This window comes from Ostrea edulis, chromosome 8, assembly GCF_947568905.1.
Source record: "Ostrea edulis chromosome 8, xbOstEdul1.1, whole genome shotgun sequence".
Classification (NCBI taxonomy): Eukaryota; Metazoa; Mollusca; class Bivalvia; order Ostreida; family Ostreidae; genus Ostrea; species Ostrea edulis.
The window spans coordinates 72,398,019-72,420,625 of NC_079171.1; the positions used below are offsets into that span (position 1 = coordinate 72,398,019).

Here is a 22,607-nt window from a genome sequence, read left to right on the forward strand (position 1 = left end):
CATGTGTTTGAGTAACAGGCATTCTGATAAGTTGGGTCTGGTAATAGTGGGGGGAATGATGTCCTACAGCGGAAAACCGAGAAGGGGGTCAGTAAAAGTCTTAGGTAAAACGTACAACTATTTACAGTATTAGCCGACATTATCTTCATATTTATGCTATAAACATTATCAATTTACTAGAAGTGGAATAAACATGTTGTTTATTGGCTGTATTTCCTGAAAATAAATTCGATATAAAATAGTGTAAACATTTTCTTCGTTACGGACGCCATTTAATGGCATGGCACTGTAATGTACAATCTCAATCGGTTACTTAGTGATATTTTGAGTTTTATTCCAAATTATTTTAGAGGGGATTTTTACCAGCATAATATACTTCATTTGCTTTTTTTTAACTGGGGCATATTTCACGCCTTATCGTAACAGCTTCTTCTACAATTAAGTCACTTCTTTTAAGGTCTTGACTCACCTGGATAGCGACACCGGGGCTCTGTTTTTCCTTTTTCGCTCTTTTTGCTTTTTAGGTTTTTTTTTATTTTTTCTTTCCCTTTTTTGCCAAAAAACATGATTATTGCAAATATTATGAATGTATGGATGAATGTTATTTTTGCCAAATCATACCATTAATGTTTTTTTTTTTTTTTTTTTTTTTTACTTTCTGTACACGACAACTCATTGTAACATTCATTTGGCTTTGATTGATTATACAGATTCAGGATATGGGGCTCACGGTGGGTGTGACCGGTGAACAGGGGATGCTTACTCCTCCTATGCACCTGATCCCACCTCTGGTGTCCAGGGGTCCGAGTTTGCCCAACTATCTATTTTGTATTGCTTATAGGAGTCATGAGATTGATCACTGTTCGTTATCTTCACCTTGCATTATAAAACTTACACCACGTGTAGCAGTCTTTTACGATCGACCAAAATATCATTTATGTCTCATACTATTTCCTTTTCAAGAGGACAGCTCACCGAAGCTTGCTTTTGCTTTAAAAATCAACACTGTAAAACTGTATGAGAATGAAATGTCATTTATTTTAGACAACAAATGACGAAGATAAAGGTTCATACAAAGAAGGGGGAAAATCAGCGATCCACGAACACTGTCATAATCTTGCACAATATATCAACCCATCATTTCTGATTTCCCCCATATAGATAATTTCACAAATAAATATGGTACTGACCAGTTCAAACAGGGGAAACTGAGTAGAAATATACAATGTAATTACAAAGGATTTCAACACATCTGTCCTGATTTTCCCCAAACATGATTATCATAAATAACAAACAATGACTAGTTAAAATACAGTTTATGTCAATTATTTTAGACAACAAATGACGAAGATAAAGGTTCATACAAAGAAGGGGGGAAATCAGCGATCCACGAGCACTGTCATAATCTTGCACAATATATCAACCCATCATTTCTGATTTCCCCCATATAGATAATTTCACAAATAAACATGGTACTGACCAGTTCAAACAGGGGAAAATCAATAGATACATACAATGTAATTACATAGGATTTCAACACATCTGTCCTGATTTTCCCCATGCATGATTATCACAAATAACAAAGAATGACTAGTTAAAACACAGACCTTGGAAACTTGTTCCAAAGTGTACAACAGTCAAAAAGATGGCGAACAAAAAGGGCCACAATAAGATGACGAATAATTAATCTACATTTTTATATATAGGTGGGACTTAAGATGGGGAGGTGGTGGGTTACTGGATTTCTCAAATTTCAACACGCTTTCTACAAGTCCAAACAGTCAAAACTTTCTAACAGAAGTAGACACGTGATCTATACAGAAGTTTTCATGGGTTCAGATACAAACTGTGCTAATGTTGAATAGGGGTTCCCTACGGGGTTTAATGTTCAGAGGTACAATACGGGTACTAACTAATATAAATAATATAAGGAAAAAGTTTCGCCATACATGTTATTATATACATAATAGATATTGTATGTATCATACTATTTCCTTTTCAAGAGGACAGCTCACGGAAGCTTGTTTTTGCTTTAAAAATCAACACTGTAAAACTGTATGAGAATGAAATGTCATTTATTTTAGACAACAAATGACGAAGATGAAGGTTCATACAAAGAAGGGGGGAAATCAACGATCCACGAACACTGTCATAATCTTGCACAATATATCAACCCATCATTTCTGATTTCCCCATATAGATAATTTCACAAATAAATATAGTACTGACCAGTTCAAACAGGGGAAAATCAGTAGATACATACAATGTAATTACAAAGGATTTCAACACATCTGTCCTGATTTTCCCCATACATGATTATCATAAATAACAAACAACGACTAGTTAAAATACAGACCTTGGAAACTTGTTCCAAAGTGTACAACAAGCAAAAAGAGGCGAACAAAAAGGGCGAAATATATGATTAACAAATCATATTCAGAGCCATCCAAGGTGACCTGTCTTGTAAATTGTGTAACAAATTCAAAACATTTATATACATAAGTTGTGAAAAACATAACTACAATTCAACCATAATGGAGGTAATTAATGGATATTTCGGTTGGACCGTGTTGGTGAGTCAGCACGCAAATATGTCTAAAACAGGTACTTTAAAGTGGAAGGGGAAATGGATTGGGGGGGTCCACAGCAGTTAAACACTGACCTGTATGGTGACCCTATTGTTGGAGTAGTTAAACACTGACCTGCATTGTGACCCCATTGTTGCAGCAGTTAAACACTGACCTGCATGGTGACCCCGTCGTTGCAGCAGTTAAACACTGACCTGCATAATGACCTCATAATTGCGACACTTAAACACTGACTTGCATGGTAAACCCCATTTTTTGGGAAGTAGGACACTGGCATTTTTGGTAAAAGTTATATATGGTGAAAATTGGGCCTGCATAGAAAGATACCGGGTACAGCCAATGAGTGAAATAAGCCAACAACTTGATGCAGCTGAGCAGTTAAACACTGACCTGCATAAAATATTTGAACTTCACCAACGGATGAGCTGATTCAGGAGAGGTGAAGTGATCGAAGAGAGAGTATATGGATGCGAATATAGCGTTTCAGGACATTAGAGTTCCAGCGACCTAATTGTTGGATATAATTCTCCGAGTACCCTTTTTGTGCTGCATATGTTGCTGCCCCAATGCGAAAAGTGTGACCTTTGTATAGTGCAGGATTGAGACCCACATACTTAATGATGTTTGAAAGTTCTTTGGAAACATAATTGTATGTAATCGGAGAACCATCTCTATATTGAAAAAGTGAACCAGATGTATGACCTGAATGTGACAGATAACGGTGTAATGTTTTGACGGGGCAAGGGTCCAGTGTGGGGGAGCCCTCTACACAAATTGTGACAGGCTTGTTCATTTTTTGAGTTTTGAAATAGCGCAATACTGATTGCACTCTAGAGGGAGTTGAGCCATTGTATTGAAACTACATCTTGAAGGTGAATGACTTTATCTGATGTAATGCCTTGTTTTACTGTGACCTCACCAAGTTTAAGGAAAGCATGAACACAAATAGAGAAAAGGGCTTCTAACATGATACGATAATCCAAAACAGAAATGGTGTGGGGTATAGCCTTGATAATCTGAAGCAAGATATATCTGGTAATTGGCAGGCGTGAATCCACTGTGGGAGACAACCTATGACAACCCCTTAGTATCTTTTTTCACAATAAACATATGTGTAGGGTCCGGTAATGCAAGTATCTTGTGTATATAGGCTATGGGAGAAATATGGGAAGACATTGTACTTGCACTAAAATGGGATGCATGCAAGTGGGCTATAAAGTTGCATATGTCAACCACACGCAAGGGTAAAGCTACCTGACCTTGAAATGTTTGCAGGAGTTGCCATGATCGCCGGTACGCTAATTGAGTTGATAATGCGAAGGATGCAGATAAAAGTGTCCGTGTCCCATGTGCTAAATGTGTAGAAGAGAGTGTGGAATGGGTATCTGACATTCCTCCAGATACGGTGCTAGCTGCCGAGCTGCCTGGAATCGAAAACGAGATAGCTTGTCTGCAATTACATTCAATTTTCCCCTAATATGTTTGGCTTTGAAGTGAATATTGTTGTAAAGGCAAGCAAGCACAAGCCTCCTGATAAGTTTTATGATAGTTTTGTCTTTGCTAGATTGTTTGTTAATGATTTGTACTATTGCCATGTTGTCGGTTAGGAAAAGAATCCTTCTATTTTGTAGTTGTCTTCCCCATAATTCTAAGGCCAGGACAATGGGAAAGAGGTCCTTAATTGCAATTTAAAAATGATCAAGTTCTTTTGACCAAGATTGCGCAAACCAGTGTGATCCCAACACTGCCGCAAAGCCATTTGACCCTGACGCATCCGTGTACAAACTTATGAAATCAGAGGAGTCCCATTGTTGAGGGAGGAAAACTGAGTTTCCATTGAAGTGCGAGATGAACTGGAACCACATGCTTAGGTCAACAGGCGCCTCTTTGGTCAGATAAAAAAAATGGAAGGGTTTTGAGATATTGCAAGTTAAATCGATAAGGCGTCGCAAGAAGGCCCTACCTGGCACTATGACTGTACAAGCAAAATTTAACAGGCCTATATGGAATTGTAATTCACAAAGGTGTACCTTCTTCCGATGACAGAAATCACTGAGCTTGCTGCTAATTTTTATAATTTTATCCTGGGGCAACCTACACTCCATGGCGAGAGAATCACCTTCGATGCCATATATAATTAACTGTGTTGTAGGGGCAACAGTGTTGGCCATATTGATAGGTATATTAACCTGGTTACACAAAAAAGGAACCGTGATAAGTCCTCCCGATATTTTTAGACACTGGATGAAATGAAAAAGAAATCATCAAGGATTTGGGATATCCCCAATGCATGATATTTGTTGAGCATGATCCAAACCAGAGCCTGACTTAACTCCTCAAATATTTTGCATGAGCTACTGGCTCCCATGGGGAGGCAGCGGTCATAATAATATTTACCTTTCCAGGTAAACCCCAGAAGCTGATAGTCTGATGGATGTATGGGCACTATGCGGAAAGCATCCTTAATGTCAGATTTTGCCATAAAAGCCCCCCCCCCCCGCCCAAAATAGTGTACTAGTGAAATAACTTTGTCTATCGTATCATATTGAACTTCTGAATTTTCACGAGGAATGTATGTATTAACTGACTGACCTTCGGGGAATGATAAGTCATGAATGACTCTATATTTACCTACTTCTGATTTTGGAATAATGTCTAATGGTGATGTAACAAAATTTGTTAAAGGTGGATCATCAAAGGGGCCTGCTATTCGTTGTGCTTGTATTCCTTTCAATATATACTCATTAATGGCCTCCACGTGGTCCCTAATTGATTTATGATTCTGTGGTGAAGATCCCAAGGGTGCGCCTACACAACCTAACCTAAACCGTCTACAAAATCCCTCAACTAAGTATTGTGATTTATTTGAATCATAACCTAGTAGCTCCTTACGTAGTATTGCTGGTTTTACTGGGGTTGGAAAAGGTACGGGATGCTTGGTGTGGCTTGGGCTTGGGTTTAGCAAAACACTTTGTTCTGGGATGTCTATTGCCACATTCCTGACACACATGGATATATTTACATGGGGAGACTGAACATTTATCACCCCGGTTGTAGGCAAAATACACCTTTTGGGGACGAAAATTAGACTTCTTAGCATATGGGGGATATGATTTTTCCGACAATTTTGGTCCCATGGCAGCAACCCGCAGCCTCAGTTCCGGTACTGGCTGTTGCCATGGAAGTAAGGAGGATTATCTTAACTTGCGAAAAGTTTCATCATATCTCCGCCATGCCTCGTCAACATGCAATCTGCTAATCCCCCTGATGTATGCACATTCTTTTAGGAGATTGCATGCCTCCGCTGGATATCTCTGAAGGTATATGGACATAAATGTTATAAAAGCATCAATCCACTGATTGATGGAGAGTGGAGACTTGTTTTTGGCTCTGCTCTACATCAATTTCCCCTGCCTTTATGGTGATTGAAAGGGGATCATCTGTATAATTGGGCAGTAATGTTCTGAGGTCAATAAATTCATTGGCCCAGATTTTGCACTTGGTTTTCATAGGGACTGTAGCCCCTAAGGGTGTGTTATCACTGATTGTAATGGGTGTGGGATTGCGTGCTGACTCACCCTGAAATACTGCGTCAAGGATGGTGGTGACATTGTCACTCGAAATGGCTTGGTTGGAAGTGGTGGGTATATTCTCGCAAGTCTCATCCATTTGGTGTCGTGAATTGGGAGACATCTGTTCTGGGGGAACGTTTGAAGTTTGGACCCGTGCCTGCTCCTGGACGATGTGTCTCGCCAGTTTGTCATAGTCTATGGTGGGTGTCAACTCTACAGGCTCTTGTTCCACAGACGGGTTGTGTGGTGTTACACTGTGACGGCTGGACTTCTTTGGAGCAGGCCGGGGTGAAGATGGTCGCTTCCTTGAAGTGGCTTTGCCCTTTGTCATGTTTGCTAAAACATAATTAACCACAGTAAATCTGGGCATCAAGGAAAAAGGGGCATGTCAACTTCCAACAAACTTGATGAGTGAGAAAGTTGGCAAACTAATACTACTGTAAACACCAAACAGTATACCACATGACATCCAGCATCGATATAAACAGTTCGCCTGTATATGAACATGGACTTGTACATCGCAACAAGGGCTATTGTTCATGATAACTGAATTTTACTGAAATTCAATAGCCCAAAGCACACCTCTAGGCACAATAATATATAGATAATATAACGTGATAGAAAGAAATTAAATGCCAAATCTGGAGGCTGTTTTTAGTTATCAAAGAATGTAAATATAGTACCATAAGTAGGTATCTGGGAAATATGCAACACTTTTCTAACCCGTTTCGTAATAGTAGCGGCATACCGCTAACCTTTCCCTAATTTTAAATCATGCTCATGTTAATTGATAACAATGGAGTATCATACTAAAATGCCTCTCAGTGTAACAGACATTGCATTTAATGTATCTCTATAGCACAGGCCTTGCACTCTGCCCTGCTGCTACCTTAAAATATAGACAGATATATAGTTTATATCTATATAACTCTGCAACCACACACTAAATGTTTCCGTGCAATAATGACACATTATACTGAATGCTTTCTGGTAATTATGTAAACAATATACTGAATGCTTCTTGGTAATTATGAAAACATTATACTGAATATTTCCTTGCAATAATGAAACATTATAATGAATGCTTCTTGGTAATTATGTAAACATTATACTGAATGTTTCCTTGCAATAATGAAACGTTATACAGAATGCTTCCTGGTAATTATCTAAACAGTATACTGAATGCTTCTTGGTAATTATGTAAACATTATACTGAATGTTTCCTTGCAATAATGAAACATTATACTGAATGCTTCTTGGTAATTATGTAAACATTATACTGAATGTTTCCTTGCAATGATGAAACATTATACTGAATGCTTCCTGGTAATTATGTAAACCTTATACTGAATGCTTCTTGGTAATTCTGAAAACATTATACTGAATGTTTCCTTGCAATAATGAAGCATTATAGTGAATGCTTCTTGGTAATATGTAAACATTATACTGAATGTTCCTACTAATAATGAAGCAGTATACCGACTGCTTCTTTGTAATTATGTAAATAAACATTATGCCCAATGTTTCTTTGAAGATATTGAAGAATGCTTTATTAAAGTGTTCCAGACACCAATAACACCCATGGCCTACATAGGCAAGGCCTAAAATAAATCAAGTTTGCATTTAATTTATTTTTGTGTTTATACTGGCCTGAGATCTTTGGAGTTAATAATTATGGCGTTGCGTATACTCCGCAGAAACTTCCTCAGGGGCTGATGATTGGCTTGAGTACATAGCAGGTGTACTCCATCTGGGTCGATGTATGAGAGGGACTTCCAGAATCCACGATGTGGCCAAAACACAATCCCTTGTACGTCCGATAACTTTTCTTTCAGCAAGTGGTTCACTGACTGTACCATCTCGTTAAACTGTGGACAGGACGCATATGGCAGCCGACGCAACAACTGGCCAACGATAACTTTTTTTACGCCAACTCCGTCGCGCAGATAACAAGCCAGCGAAAAAATGTCCTCTGAGATTTTCCCTGGTTCGCTACGGGGCGATATGTCATTTTCACCGATCTGCATGAAACATATATCGGGGGTTGTGTCAAAGTGCAGAATGTTTGCATTGAAACGAATATGTCTAAGACATAAACCTCCGTTTCCCCGTAATGAAACTTGGAATTTGTCGTTGTCCAAACGTAAGTTCATTATGTTGTGGCGTTGCAAATAAACATGCAAACGGCGCACATATGAATGTCCTATCACCATTGCGTTGCACGTTTGATCCGCCATCGTCACTGACGCGACGCGTCTGCTGAGTGAGTGCACAAAGTTAATGTACCAATGATTCAACCCACGAGGATGTTAACATGTACTAGTTAACAAAACAAAACTCCAAGTCACTTACACTTAGTGCAAATCTCCAATGCACAAACTATAAAAGTTACTGGATTTCTCAAATTTCAACACTCTTTCTACAAGTCCAAACAGTCAAAACTTTCTAACAGAAGTAGACACGTGATCTATACAGAAGCTGTCATTGGTTCAGATACAAAGTGTGCTAATGTTGAATAGGGGTTCCCGACGGGGTTTAATGTTCAGAGGTACAATACGGGTTACCCGGTACTAACTAATATAAATAATATAAGGAAAAGGTTTCGCCATAAATGTTATTATATACATAATATATATTTTGCCTCATGATCTGGATAAAAATTTCATAGACTACTAAATTCATATTTATACACAAAGACCTAGTCAGTTAGATCTCAAAATGATGTAACATGTTTGTCATGTCAGAGAGTAAGACACGGAGAGACTTAAACATAACGTTGAAAGGCAATAATTATTTAATAAAAAAGGTGTGTGTTTTGGTCAGATTTCAAAGCAATCCGGTTTAAAGCTTGGTGATGTTTGTCCGTCCGTGAAAAACATTAGTTTAATTTTTCTGCAATGTTAAGGGACATTTACGACATATTTTGCCTGTACTTCATCAGTTAGCAGTTTTCGTTTCCATAAATACCGGGTTTATCTGATTTAGTTCACACTTGAATGATTTCGGTCAGAAATTGATTGTCTGATTTATAAGCAGGCCGTGCCGATTTTTGGCGGTTTGTGGTAATTTCCATAAAATAATGCCTGAAATGAATAAATTTTATCTCTATTAATTACAATTGTCGATGATGGTCAACATGTCGGACTATCGGTCCGTCGAATTACCGGCCCGTCGGACTACCGGGCCGTCGGACTATCGGACCGTCGGAACAAATAGGTGTGTCGTATAGTAATTCATGTTTAATAAAGCAGACGTAATTTGGTAACCACACAGGTTACTTGAAAATACTTTGATAACAGCGCCCATGTGTGACATTTTGTTTGGTGTAAGGTTAATTATTGCTGTAATATTTTATATAACTTTCCTTAAAATTCAACATTTGTTAATCCGAATCACATTCTAAGTGCCCAATTACAATTGAAATTCTTCAAAATCACGTATTGATTTTAAACAGATCTAATATGCGAAATAGAGGGGTAAAATAAATTTGAGTTACAGTACCTATACTAGATTCTAAAACTTCACAAAACGTTCCAGGGATGTAGTGCAGGATCCAGAATATTGTATACTAAGCCCCAAATATGTCCTTCCCACGAAAACAGCAACTGTTGTGACGGCATAACTTTAAACGGGGTGTCCCATAACATCAGATAGACGTGCCGTAAATCTAATTGTAAGTTAAAAAAAGTTTAATAAATCTGAAATTATATTTTATTCAAATCAACATATTTTGTGATATATCGTGTACCCAATTACAAGTGAATCTCGATCGCTCGAACGTCAATCTTTCGAGGTTCACGATATTACTCCCCCCGAGTTTTTCTCTGTACTAAGGGCATGTACTATTTGTGTTCGATATTTTGATTTCTTAAAGTACTTGGTATCTAAAAGTAAAGTTTGGGTAGCGTAGAAAATGATTTTGTTGTTTTCACTCGAGAATTTTCGAACTTTTGGTAGCGCATATGCACCGTCACTCCATATGTAATTAACAGTTAATGTCTAGCGCTAGTCTGTCCGTGGTAATCAGGTGTTCGCATAGGTAACGCATCCCTGCTTTTCCATGTGGGGTGAATAATTAATTGCTTAACTGGTTTCAACCCTTCAAGTGCAATCCGTGTGCTAAAATAATTCGAATATACATACCTTTTACCAGTTGTTTGAACTTAATAATATAGTAATCTTGAATTATAATTTGAAGACAGGCCAAAGAAACGTCATTAATTATTAGAATGTGTGTTTTGTAAAAAGTCACCATGATCTGTGACGATTATGCTTGGTGTACTTAGTTATTACAGAATTAGGTAATGTATGAAGCATTGTAGATATGTACATGTGTCGGTACATTTACATGTACTGGTCGATAGGGGGTGTTCACTCCTCTTACACCTGATCCAACGCTCCGTGTGCCCAGGGTTTCGTATTTGCTCAACTTCCTATTTTATATTGAAACGCACATTGATGCAGTTTTCCGTCCATTCTTTTTTCAATTAATATATGCATCAAAAATAATTATAAGTTTAATTTCTTAAAATAATAATCGAAACTGTTTCTTAAAGGAACATGATAATATTTAATATGGCAATATGAATATTGATTTATCTACTAAAGCTGATTATTATTTGACTGTACATATCTATTGTTATTTCGGAATTAAAACATTTCGGTTGAGCATCACAGAAGATACATTATTTGTCGAAATGCGCAACTGGTGCATCACAATTAGTATCGTATAAGTTTTACAATATGACAAATCGTTGATATCTCGAAGAATAATATGTGGTACACCAATCAATGAAAGGTGAAGATAAGGAACAGTGATCAAACTTAAAACTCATATAAACAATACAACATTGAGAGTTGGGTAAACACGGACCACTGCATATACCAGAGTGGGATCAGGTTCCTAGGAAGAGTAAACATCCAATACCTGTCAACCGGTTACAACTGTCTTGATCACTACACCGCCCTGTCAGAGCTTGTATCCTCTATAGACTCCACAATGTGGCAACTTTTTATATTGCACAACGGTTCAACAAATATTTGTAGCAGTATTGCTTATATTCAAGAAAGGACAAGTATAAACGGGCAGCAGAGCTACATAGTAGAAGGGTAAATGAAATGTGAACATAACGAATACTGACCAATCTGATAATTCTTTTAAGCAATAGTTGATAGAGAATTGGGTAAACACGGACTATGGACATGTCAGAGGTGGGGCTAGGTGCCTAGGAGGAGTGGTGCGCATGTATCCTTAGTAAATTACCTTACAATGAATATAACTGTATCACACCAAATACGCTTTCAAATGTTGCAAGATATACAAATACCATGCCAAAACGTTAATTAATACTTGCTTTCAAGCTGCAATTTTACATTTGGTCTTATTTGAAGCTCATTCTATGTGCTCCATCGTAATCAACTGCATACCTTTTGAAAAAGCAGACCAAGGATACCTCAGTATTATTGATTTCTAAATGCCATTTCATCAGAATTCCAGGGTTATAGAATTGAAACATACATCACCTTGATGTAGATCGACTGCCATTACATCCGATGAAGTGTGTTTTGCTTCTCCCTTGACTCCCTTTCATAAATACCAGTACATTGAGTCATCTGTTAATATTGGGAGATACCTATTCCGCTACACACGTTGTCGTGACCTGCTTGTGTGGTTTTCCATGTAACATTATGAGTGATATGTTCGTAAATGCCTAGATGTATCCCCGTGTATGTCTTCCACCTTTTGGTTGACGCAATCTAAACTAAATTATCACATGTTCAGCATCCCAAGAAAATCCATACAATTACTATATATTTACTTTCACTGATGTGGCTAGAAGAATCATCAACAATAGCATTTGGAAGCCGTCTACGGTAGATTTGTTTGAAATGATTTGGTATACATGGAATACTTTGTAAGTTGGATTATTCGTGTTCTTTCTTCTCTCTTTTTAAAGAGTTTATCCAAATATATGTCTGCTCCTCATATCAAATACATCCTATCATAGCTACATAAGCATATAAACCTCGTACAACATTTGAATGCTACAATAGCTGTATTAACCTTTTCATATGAAATATTTTCCAGGCATATATCTGGTAATCCGTTACTGTGTGACTGTAATATGAAATGGCTGCTGTACTTCCGTCGCATGCAGAACTTGGATATGGACTTCTGGGGTGACCCAATATGCAGCGACCCTGTAAACATGAAAGGAAAACGGCTCGACAGACTTCAGCTGTCAGATATACAGTGTGGTAAGGAAGAAGATAACCAAATTTCAAACACTATTTCAGATTTTAAAATATCACAATTGCTGAAAAGGTAGATGAACCTAATAGTGGCTACTCTCACAAAACATAGATATTACAAAACAAAGAGTAGGACACACACAGATAAATACACGGATGATACACTGCTATTTCGCATTGATTTGAATAAATAAGATTGCGACTTCAGGTCATACGTTTAAGGATGACATATTCTGGGTTCATTAGTACACAAACACATTTACAGTTCATAAAGGTTAGTATCTGTTATTGTCATTATTGATTCCCATCTTCTGATTTTAGAGAATTAGATCTGAATTTTCTCAGGAATCCTGCACCTCTCATGCCCGACATTGGAGGCGAAATTAATGAACAATGATCAATCTCATAATTTGTATAAACAATACAAAATAGAGAAATCGGTAAAAACTGATCCCTGGTGTATCATAGATGGGATCAGGACCCATATTTACTAAAGTTCGTAAACCTAAACATAAAGTAAATCTGGACGTAGCTTACGTGGGGCGGCATTCACTAACAGTCGTAGACGTAGATTTACGTCAAACATAAGCGCAACTATACGTGTGTTATACTAGTACACGTAAGCTGATCGTAACTTAATAATAAAGAAATCAAATGTCATTTATATCGAAAATGTCTTTCATACAGACCTTACAAACATTCTAGATCCATATAACCTGTTTATTGATACACAAATCAATGTTATTTATCCAGATCATCGGGTTTTTTTTTAGATCATCTGCAATTGTGTGATGCTTCTCAAAATGTTTAGCCTGATCTAATTTACCTTGTGGCGGATCTAACCTAGCCTTTAGAAATAATGGGAAGCCTTTTCTTTTAGTCATACGAGATAATTTAAAAAAAATAAGATATGTTGCCTTTTATCTGCTCATATAGGGTAGATCTAACATCTTTCAGGGAAATACATTTTTATTCAATTTTCCAAAGAAAGTGGAATTAATGTACATATATGCAATCAAACATACAATGTTTTATATTAGATTTCAAAAGAAGACAGTCGATGTGTGTACAAGAATGCATGGTGATCGGAAGTTATAATAACGTAATCACATGATCATTAAACTACATTCCCTTCAAATCGCCAAATACATGTATGTGTGTAGAGAAATAAAACTATTTCTACTTGATAGATAGATGATCATAAACTAATATCAGTAGTCCAAATAATTAATTATTACATTATAACTTACACACCAGGGACAATATGTCTCTGAATAAATGTCTCTTTAAAGATATGCATTCCATTCTAAGAATACATTTTTTTTATATAATTTGATTCAGAGAGCAATTGTGATGCCACATAATGTAGTCATGTGTAGATTTTCAATTTTTCAGAGTGTCATTTCCTATAAAATATAACCTTATAAAAGGTGAATATAACGAAAAGTGATCAATCTCATAACTCCTACAAGCAATAGAAAATATATAGCTGGGCAAACACGGACCCCTGGACATACCAGAGGTGGGATCAGGTGCCTAGGAGGAGTAAGCATTCCCTGTCGACCGGTCACACCCGCCGTGAGCTATAATAATAATAAGAAGAATGATACTAGTGGTATTTATTTATACAGCGTCCTATATGACTATAAATAACCACTCTAAAGGGCTGCACACACAAAAAGAAAATGATACAACATGTTATAAAAGTAGTGAAAGGAAATCATAGTAGCATTAAGACAGATAATATCAAAACAATGCTAGCAAAACACCAATATGAGTTAAACCGTCATTGATAATGAATCTATAAATATGTCTACCATTCACGATTTTTATGTAATTGACCTTTGTATGTGACCAGTTAGGTAAACGTCTTCGCAGCACATATTATCAAACCCCAAGGTCGATGCCTTCAACATATATATTCTTTATTGTAGTTTTCCTCCCATTTTACAAAAAAAAAATGGCATTGCTTAAAGTTCCTTTTGAAGGCTTCTCATATTAATCCAATAGTTGTACTAGTGCTTCTCTTTACATATTTTAATCCACCAGGCAACTTTCTTGACAACTATGTGTCATCTTTTTAATATCAAAATGTTGAAATCATTCTAGAAATGGAAGTAATGCCATATCAATAAAAACATGAAAATCCATCTAAAAAAATATCAACAAATATAATTACATGTACATAATCGAATGTATAAAAATGCATGCACTTTATATCTCAAACATGTATTGTAACACTTTTTGGGGGGTGAATATCAAACTTTTTATTTTTACTGTCAAATGTCCATATAAAATAAATCAATTAATAAATGAATAAGATGGCATCAATGTAGCAGATGGACCATGGACTTTAGCATGGATTGGCCATTGGGTAGAGTACCAGACTGCGGGTCCCAAGTGGAATTTTCAATCCTGTCAAATATTTTCGAATTGTTCCTCTGATCCACCTGCCAAACAATGATGGCAGTGGAAGATGAGTATTTCTCTGTTTCACATTTTTTTTCTGGTTATTACAGATTTACACCCATAGATCTGATAAAATAATAGTATTACCTTGATTCAAACAACTGTCATTAGACTGCAATCAAATTCCATAGGGCTTGCAAAATACATGCAACATAATTGTTAGTTACATAACTGTAAAATTGTTATAATACTGATTTTTTGGTACATTTATCTACACCATATCTGGGGATATATAAGCAAGTATTACCTATAAATTCTAATTTTAATAATTGATAACCAAATAGCCCATATTAAGAAAATGATTTAAAATGACCCTAATGTCAACTTTAGTATTTATTCATTACCTCTTCTCCTGGTAATGAACCTGCCTTCTTTCCAAAACATAAATAAATACTCTTTAACCAAGAATAGTAAGAATGGTAAGTTTCAATTAAAGGCATACACATTTCTAAATCAATTAATATTTTTCGTGACATACCAGGTAAATTAACTTGCGTTCTATTTTGTTCCAACACAATTCCCATATTTTAGTTTAGAGTTAACATATTTTGATAGTTCCTGGTTCTGGTAAGTAAAAATGTAAAGTCAGCTGCTATGTACGACAGTAAGTTATATAAATGCTTTTTACTGTAGCAAAGGTGAGAAAAATCTTTAGCACAATTGAGTATTGCACCTGCGACTTTTACATTACTAGTTAGGTGATCTAACCACTGAGCTATTCATGTCGATATAAAAAGTATTGTGTTACCACCATACACATTTAAAGGGGCATATTAGCTGTGAAAGTGATGACAACCATTTTTCGCTCAAAATCTCTCAGGGTAAAGAAATATGTATTACCGACTTATAAACATATTTTGTAAAAAAAAAAAAAAAAAAAAAAAAGGCAAACAAAATAAACCTGATAAAACTACATAAAATGACTGCTTTTAGTGTAGATATATGTATAAAGAAGAATTATTGTCGTGCAAGACAATAATTATTTAATTACCACAATTACATATCCATGTGTCTACTTTGAGGTTAAATAATTGAATACTTGTGTTATTACTGAAATATATAATTTAACGCACATTTTATCAAATTCAATTTTTGGTGACATATTTACAGCATTTTAAATTAGTTTGGAAATCATGTAAGAACTCTTCATATTGAGGAGATAAAAAAATGATTTCAGAGAAACGTAGCATATGTCCTAAAATTGGTTGAATTTCTATTAGACACATTTTGATTGTAAAAAAATTCATAAATTATGTTCTGCAGTCTTTTGTCTAATGTTTTAATCATCCCTGAATAACTGTAACGTTATTTGAAAGCGTAGGCAGGCGTACACGTTAAAATTCGTTTGTTGCTTTCTCACAAGGTTATGTGTTCTTTTTCGTCATTTTAAGTGATAATGCGGCGGTAGCACAGGGAATTCAAAGTGGAGGAGCAAAGTCACCTTTGTTTGCTTCGAAGTGAAAATAGCCACTGTGGACTATTGATCCGTTTTGTTTCATTTATAACTTCGTAACTATCTAAACCTTTAAGGCTCACAGCGGGTGTGACCGCTCGACAGGGAATGCTTACTCATCCTAGGTATCTGATCCCACCTCTATTTTGTATTCCTTATAGGAGTTATGAGATTGACCACTGTTCGTTGTCTTCACATTTCTTACAAGTAATTCAATATTGAGGTGTATGATACAAGTAGTAGATACTAGGAACACAGTCACATGTTTCTTTAATTTGGTTGTTAGATTTTTCCAGACAAAACGCATTTTTTTAAATAAAAGTTTACATTGATTTAATCATAATTTGACATGAAATATAAATAATTTCAAAAATGATATAATAACCCTACATTTTATGAGTTTGCATTTTAATGTTTAAGACCTTGCAGTTAATGCGCAAGTAAAGAAACTCACAGTTTTCCTAATATGCTGCTTTGAACTCTCTGATTCAATAGCATGATCATTCAGAATATCAAGTACAAAAAATACCTTTCCCCCAATCTACTAGTATCAAAATTGTTTATACACATATACAATACATTGTTATGAATTTGTTTGATACGTCTACTGAGAATCAGAACACCATTATCCACTTTTTTATGTTATATATATAATGGGAACTTCAATTATGGATTCTAAAACAATTACATATTTGTAAACACTAACTTCTCAAGCATGTGGGTTTGATCCTCGTGATTGACAATGACTGTTTTGGTGATATCCTATCCCGATTCCCTCGTTTTCTCCTCAGAAATAATACCACTCTGCAAACACAACAAAAATAATATATGTCATATATTTGTTCCTCATCGTGAAATGAATACACTATGGACAGTAATCGCTTACTCCTCATATACATGGGATCCCAATTCCGATAGTCTGAGAGGTTCGTCTTTGCGTATCACTAAATTTTGTATTTTGTATAGGAGTTCCGAGATTTTGTCAATTAAAAAAAGAAGAAATTGGAATTTTGTAATCAGATAACAAAAAAAATCTTATTTTGCTACATATGTTCAAATTGATCGCTAACGTTTGATTTCATTATGAATATCTGATAACAAAAATGTTTAATGAAGTGCATATCGTATGTGATGTACAGATTGTCGAATTCCTGGGAAGATTTACAAAGGAAACCGGAACGAGACAAACGACGGGAATGTGTGCAAGGAATGGAAAAAGGAAACATCAGATGAATCCGAGTATGATGAAATGGTGAAAACAGATAAAAACTATTGCATAAACCTTTATACAGATGAACCTGTATGTGTTCCCAGGAAACAGTCGGATTGGACCTCGTGTGGTGTTCCCATTTGCAGTAAGTTCCATTAAAGCAGTTACAACATGTCAATTGGACTAAAGATGGAAACGTGGGAATGCATCGACAATGGATTCTTATTTAAAACCAGATATAATGGAAGTAATTGACGTCCAACATAAATATTGCTCTTTAAATAATGTATGCAATATTATAATGTATATTACAATCAGTATCATCATCATCAGCATTGCTATTATTTCAGATCGGTCTCGATAGTTCAGTTGTAAATAATTCGTTTCGCAAGAAACAGGTCGTGACTTCGAGCACTTCTCATAACCATTCGTAGTCAAAGCTAATAGGAAATATATATAGTGCTTCATAATTCGACATATGTTCAATTATTGGATATAGAATAACGGCTTTTTCGCATACGGTGTCTGTTGGCTTGGTAAGTTTTGACAAATTATATGAATATCTAACTTATGATTCCGAGTGCTAATCACAGGTCTTGATTTGTGGTGCTTCATCTACAGCTGATCAGGGTCTCGAAATCAGTGAAAAAGTCTAAACGGAATGTTAAAAGCAATCAATCAATCACTATTTCATTGCAATACATATTGTCACAGTAATGATACGTCGAACGTGTCCAATAGTATCGCCATCGTTATTACAGTAAATACACACAACAGTGACAGCACACTTGTGATACAATTATGTAACATGGACATTTCATTTTCATTGTAGGTGACGATCTCTGTGTAAATGACGAATTTCTGCAAAAGAGGTACCAATTCTTGCCCTTCCACAACCGGTTACAGTGTATGTACAGAGATTTAAGCTCATTGCTGCCATCATCGCTGCTTCACTGTGGGTAAGGAAGTTATGTATGAAAAATGTATGATACCGAACAGAGATCAATGAAAAAGTAAAATAGAACGAAATGTTGGAGTAAAAGGTAAATGAAACGAATAACGATCAGTATCATCAATCCCATAAAGAATATAAAATCAACGATAATGCGCACACGAAATTAGGGACACACAGGTGGTTTGATCAGGTGAGTAGCAGTAGTAGACATACATACTATACCTTTTAATTGGCCGTATATACTGTGACCTCTACGTCATGTATGATAATAAATTAGCATGAATGGAATATCGATGACGTAAATCATGGTGTGTCTTTACTAGCGTGGTAGAGGTGTCGTGGATAGTTACCTACGTGTATATAGAGTTATATATTCTAAGTGTTTTTGTCTGATAATGTCAATGTGATACGTGAATCAAAGTGAAACATATACTACTTCCTAACAGACTAGCACAAAGCCTTGTGAAGACAATACAGCTCAAGAACATACAATGCCCAGACTACAGAACCATGACCAGAGCTCTGACATTGCACACAGACGACTCCAAACAAATGTTTGAAAAATGTGAGTTTTTATTTTCCTATTGAATGGTTGAAAGTGATTTACCTTGCAGTTCCTTAAATATTTATTTCATTTTAGGTTACCTTCTTGAGAACAATCAGCGTGAATTCTTTACGAAAAGAATACAAAGGGACCAATATTGTCTGAAATATCTGAAAAACATATTTTTGTCTGAAACAAAGGAACAGTTCTGCAGGTATAATATTTCTGATGAAACATATAATTCAACAAGTATTTTTTTAGACAGACATAACATACGGTCCGACATATGCTTTTAGTGTGTTGGCATACTAAGTCACACAGTGTTTTAGTGGTTAAAATTTAAATGTTGACTTTCGCGCTATTTTTACGAAAATTGTTTGTATGCACATAGCATTCAGAGTATTGGATATGATGTGACTTTGAACAACTGGCACTGCATCAAGATCGGTAAAGTTTCACTGCATCAAAATCGGTAAACTTTAACTGTATCAAGATCGGTAAACCTTCACTGTATCAAGATCGGTAAACTTTCAATGCTACTAATCTAAGTGTGAATCTTCCGTTATTTATAAATTGATGACACTTCAACTACGCCGAGTGGCGTATCTTTATATAGGTGAGAAGTGAATAAATAAGACGTAGATAACCGGGGACAACATATAAAGCCACAAATGTGAAGTAATAGGTGCTTCGTTGAATGATATTAAGAGATATAGCTTATCTTATTCGTTACAATCCACACAAATATTATCAACAGAAAGAAACACATGTACGTTTTACGTCGTTGTCCGTAGCTGTACATTACTGAGATTGAAAGATGGATTGACCTCTTGGAAATATTGTATATGTAAAACTTATACGGTACCGATTTTGATTTACCAGATGAGCATTTCGACAAATAATGTATCTTCAATGATGTTCAACCGAAATGTTGGAAATTCGAAATAACAATAAACTTGTAACAACTAAAAGCAAATTCAGAGTACCAAAGACTGATGACAAATTCGTCCAAGGATCAGAGCTATGCATGAGGGAGATAATCCTTAATTTTGAAATGAATGTCTAAATCTAATCCCAGCAATTAATTATGCATCCGTATTTTCAAGCTAGTAACGGAGACTTAGGTATTGGACTGTAGGGACCCCCGTGGACTAACATACATATAGCTTAAAATGCCTCTCGAGAAGAGTGTACTTATATAGTAACTATAAGTGTTGAATGTAATGCCAACGTATGTTATATGTTTCTGGAAATATGAAAAAAGCTACGACATATTCATATTATTTGAAAATGTTTTGAAACCTAGGTCAATGTCCGTGTTTGTAAACTGCAAGTTGTCAAAATTGATGGAAGTCACTGATGAAACAATCACAGAATATGACAAGAGCTTTGTTGTCAGACGACTACAGATAGAGATCCAGCACATCGGAATTGAACAGTACAACTGTGAGGCATAGTTATCAGTTTTTTTTTAATTGAAAATTTCTTCCACAACCTTAATTTCTCTTTACAATGTTTTAATCAATATAAAAGATACTTGTTTTAATCAATAATGCTTTCTACTTTGTTTCGACATGACAAAGAGGCAGCAACACATCACATACAAGACAGAGCGGTTAGTACATCATTAAATTTACAATATAATGTAATTTATACAAAATGTCATGACTTTGAAAGTTTTACTCGTTTGTTAAATGAATCTTAATCAATCAAACACAGAACACGATTACAATCTTTTCTTAATTCGTTTTCTTTTTTCTTTTTTTTTGTTCAGAAAATGCACCAAGGAACACATTCCCGTATTTGGACGACAATAGAAGTCTCCCAATTACTTATCTTGTCGGTAAGTACTTCAACATGTTATACCACAGCATAAGTAAGGTTTCCCGTCAACACCGCAATATCAGCTACTGACAGCATGAACAGGCGAAGATAACGAACTGTGATGGATGTCATAACTCTAAAACAAAACATACAAATATAAGTATATGGTAAACATAGACCCTTGTACATACCAGACACGCCCAGAAAAAAATGTTAAGTTAACACGTTATAATACAAATTTGATGTGAGGAAAAACAATGCAGTCAATGTGATACGTCATCACCTGCAGGCAAACAGTGTGAAACACGGCAGTAAAGCCAAGGTTACCCAGCATCACTTGAAGTCTCAATGTGAAATACAAACAGTAAAGACAAGGCTATCCGTCATTATTTAAAATGTGAAGCACACACACTAAAGTTAATGTTACCAGCATCAGTCAAAATGTGAAGCACACAGACACTAAAGTTAATGTTACCAGCATCAGTCAAAATGTGAAGCACACAGACACTAATGTTAAGGTAACTGACGTATAATCAGATATTAAAGGCGTACATTTGATGAATTTCACAAACAATAGCAATACACCCAAACTGGCATTACAAAGACAGGAACAATAACGTACTGACATAACATGATTAATGATATATCACAGAGTAGTGATATATTACAGAGTAATGAGATATCACAGAATAATGAGATAACACAGAGTAATGAGATATCACAGAGTAATGAGATAACACAGATTAATGAGATATCACAGATTAATGAGATATCACAGAGTAATGAGATTTCACAGATTAATGAGATAGCACAGATTAATAATATATCACATAGTAATGATATATCACAGATTAATGAGATATCACAGGTTAATGAGATAACACCTTTGAGCGTACATAGTGTATGAAAAGGGTGCTATATAAATATGGTATTATTATTATAACACGGTGTTGAAACATCACGGACATCACAAATTAAGTAGCAATAAAACCACACTGATATCACGCATTAATAAAAATATATCGAACACGAAAAAGATTAATGAGATATCACATATTAATGAGATATCACAGAGTAATGAGATATCACAGAGTAATGAGATATCACAAAGTAATGATATATCACCGAGTAATGAGATATCACAGAGTAATGAGACATCACAGAGTAATTAGCTATCACAGAGTAATGCGATATCACATATTAATGTGATATCACATATTAATGAGATATCACAGATTAATGAGCTATGACAGGGTAATGAAATATCACAGAGTAATGAGAAATCACAGAGTAATGAGATATCACAGAGTAATGAGATATCACAGAGTAATGAGATATCACAGAGTAATGAAATATCACAGATTTAAACATCTCGAACACCAAAAAGTATGTAAAGATAAAACCAAGCTGATACTACAATGTAACAACATATCATGGAAATCACACTAATATCACAGAGTAATAAGATATCACAGAGTAATGAGATGTCACAGAGAAATGATATATCACAGAGTAATGAGATATCACAGAGTAATGAGATATCACAGAGTAATGAGATATCACGCCACGAATTAAGTAAAGATAAAACCATGTTGATAACACACATCAATAATACATCATAAAAGCCAAAAATTAAGTAAAGGTATACTCACGCCTGCATTACGCATTAAGTACCAATTAAATCACACCATTGACAAGCGTTGCATGCGAGTACAATATGTATTTGTGAAACAAAGACGT

General features: G+C 35.6%; 2 protein-coding genes across 2 annotated transcripts in view; one reads left to right on the forward strand and one right to left on the reverse strand.

The window, feature by feature from the left end:
• The window catches only part of LOC130049293 (leucine-rich repeat-containing protein 70-like), a 1,034,056-nt gene that overhangs the window by 416,282 nt on the left and 595,167 nt on the right, over positions 1–22,607 (forward strand). The gene's annotated exons all lie outside the window — the stretch shown is intronic.
• Positions 1,019–8,616, reverse strand: LOC125648695 (uncharacterized). Its single transcript, XM_056146706.1, has 2 exons — positions 7,811–8,616; positions 1,019–6,496 (listed from the first exon to the last, which is right to left on the reverse strand). Exons 1-2 carry the CDS (start codon positions 8,395–8,397, stop codon positions 6,349–6,351), a joined length of 735 nt encoding a protein of 244 aa, XP_056002681.1. The 5' UTR covers positions 8,398–8,616; the 3' UTR covers positions 1,019–6,348.

Excerpts from the sequence above, each read along its gene's own strand:
- LOC125648695 (XM_056146706.1), bottom strand. The coding sequence starts at position 8,397 with ATGGCGGATCAAACGTGCAACGCAATGGTGATAGGACATTCATATGTG. Across the intron at positions 6,497-7,810 it reads ATTAACTCCAAAGATCTCAG|CAAACATGACAAAGGGCAAA; the intron begins GCCAGTATAAAC and ends ATTATGTTTTAG.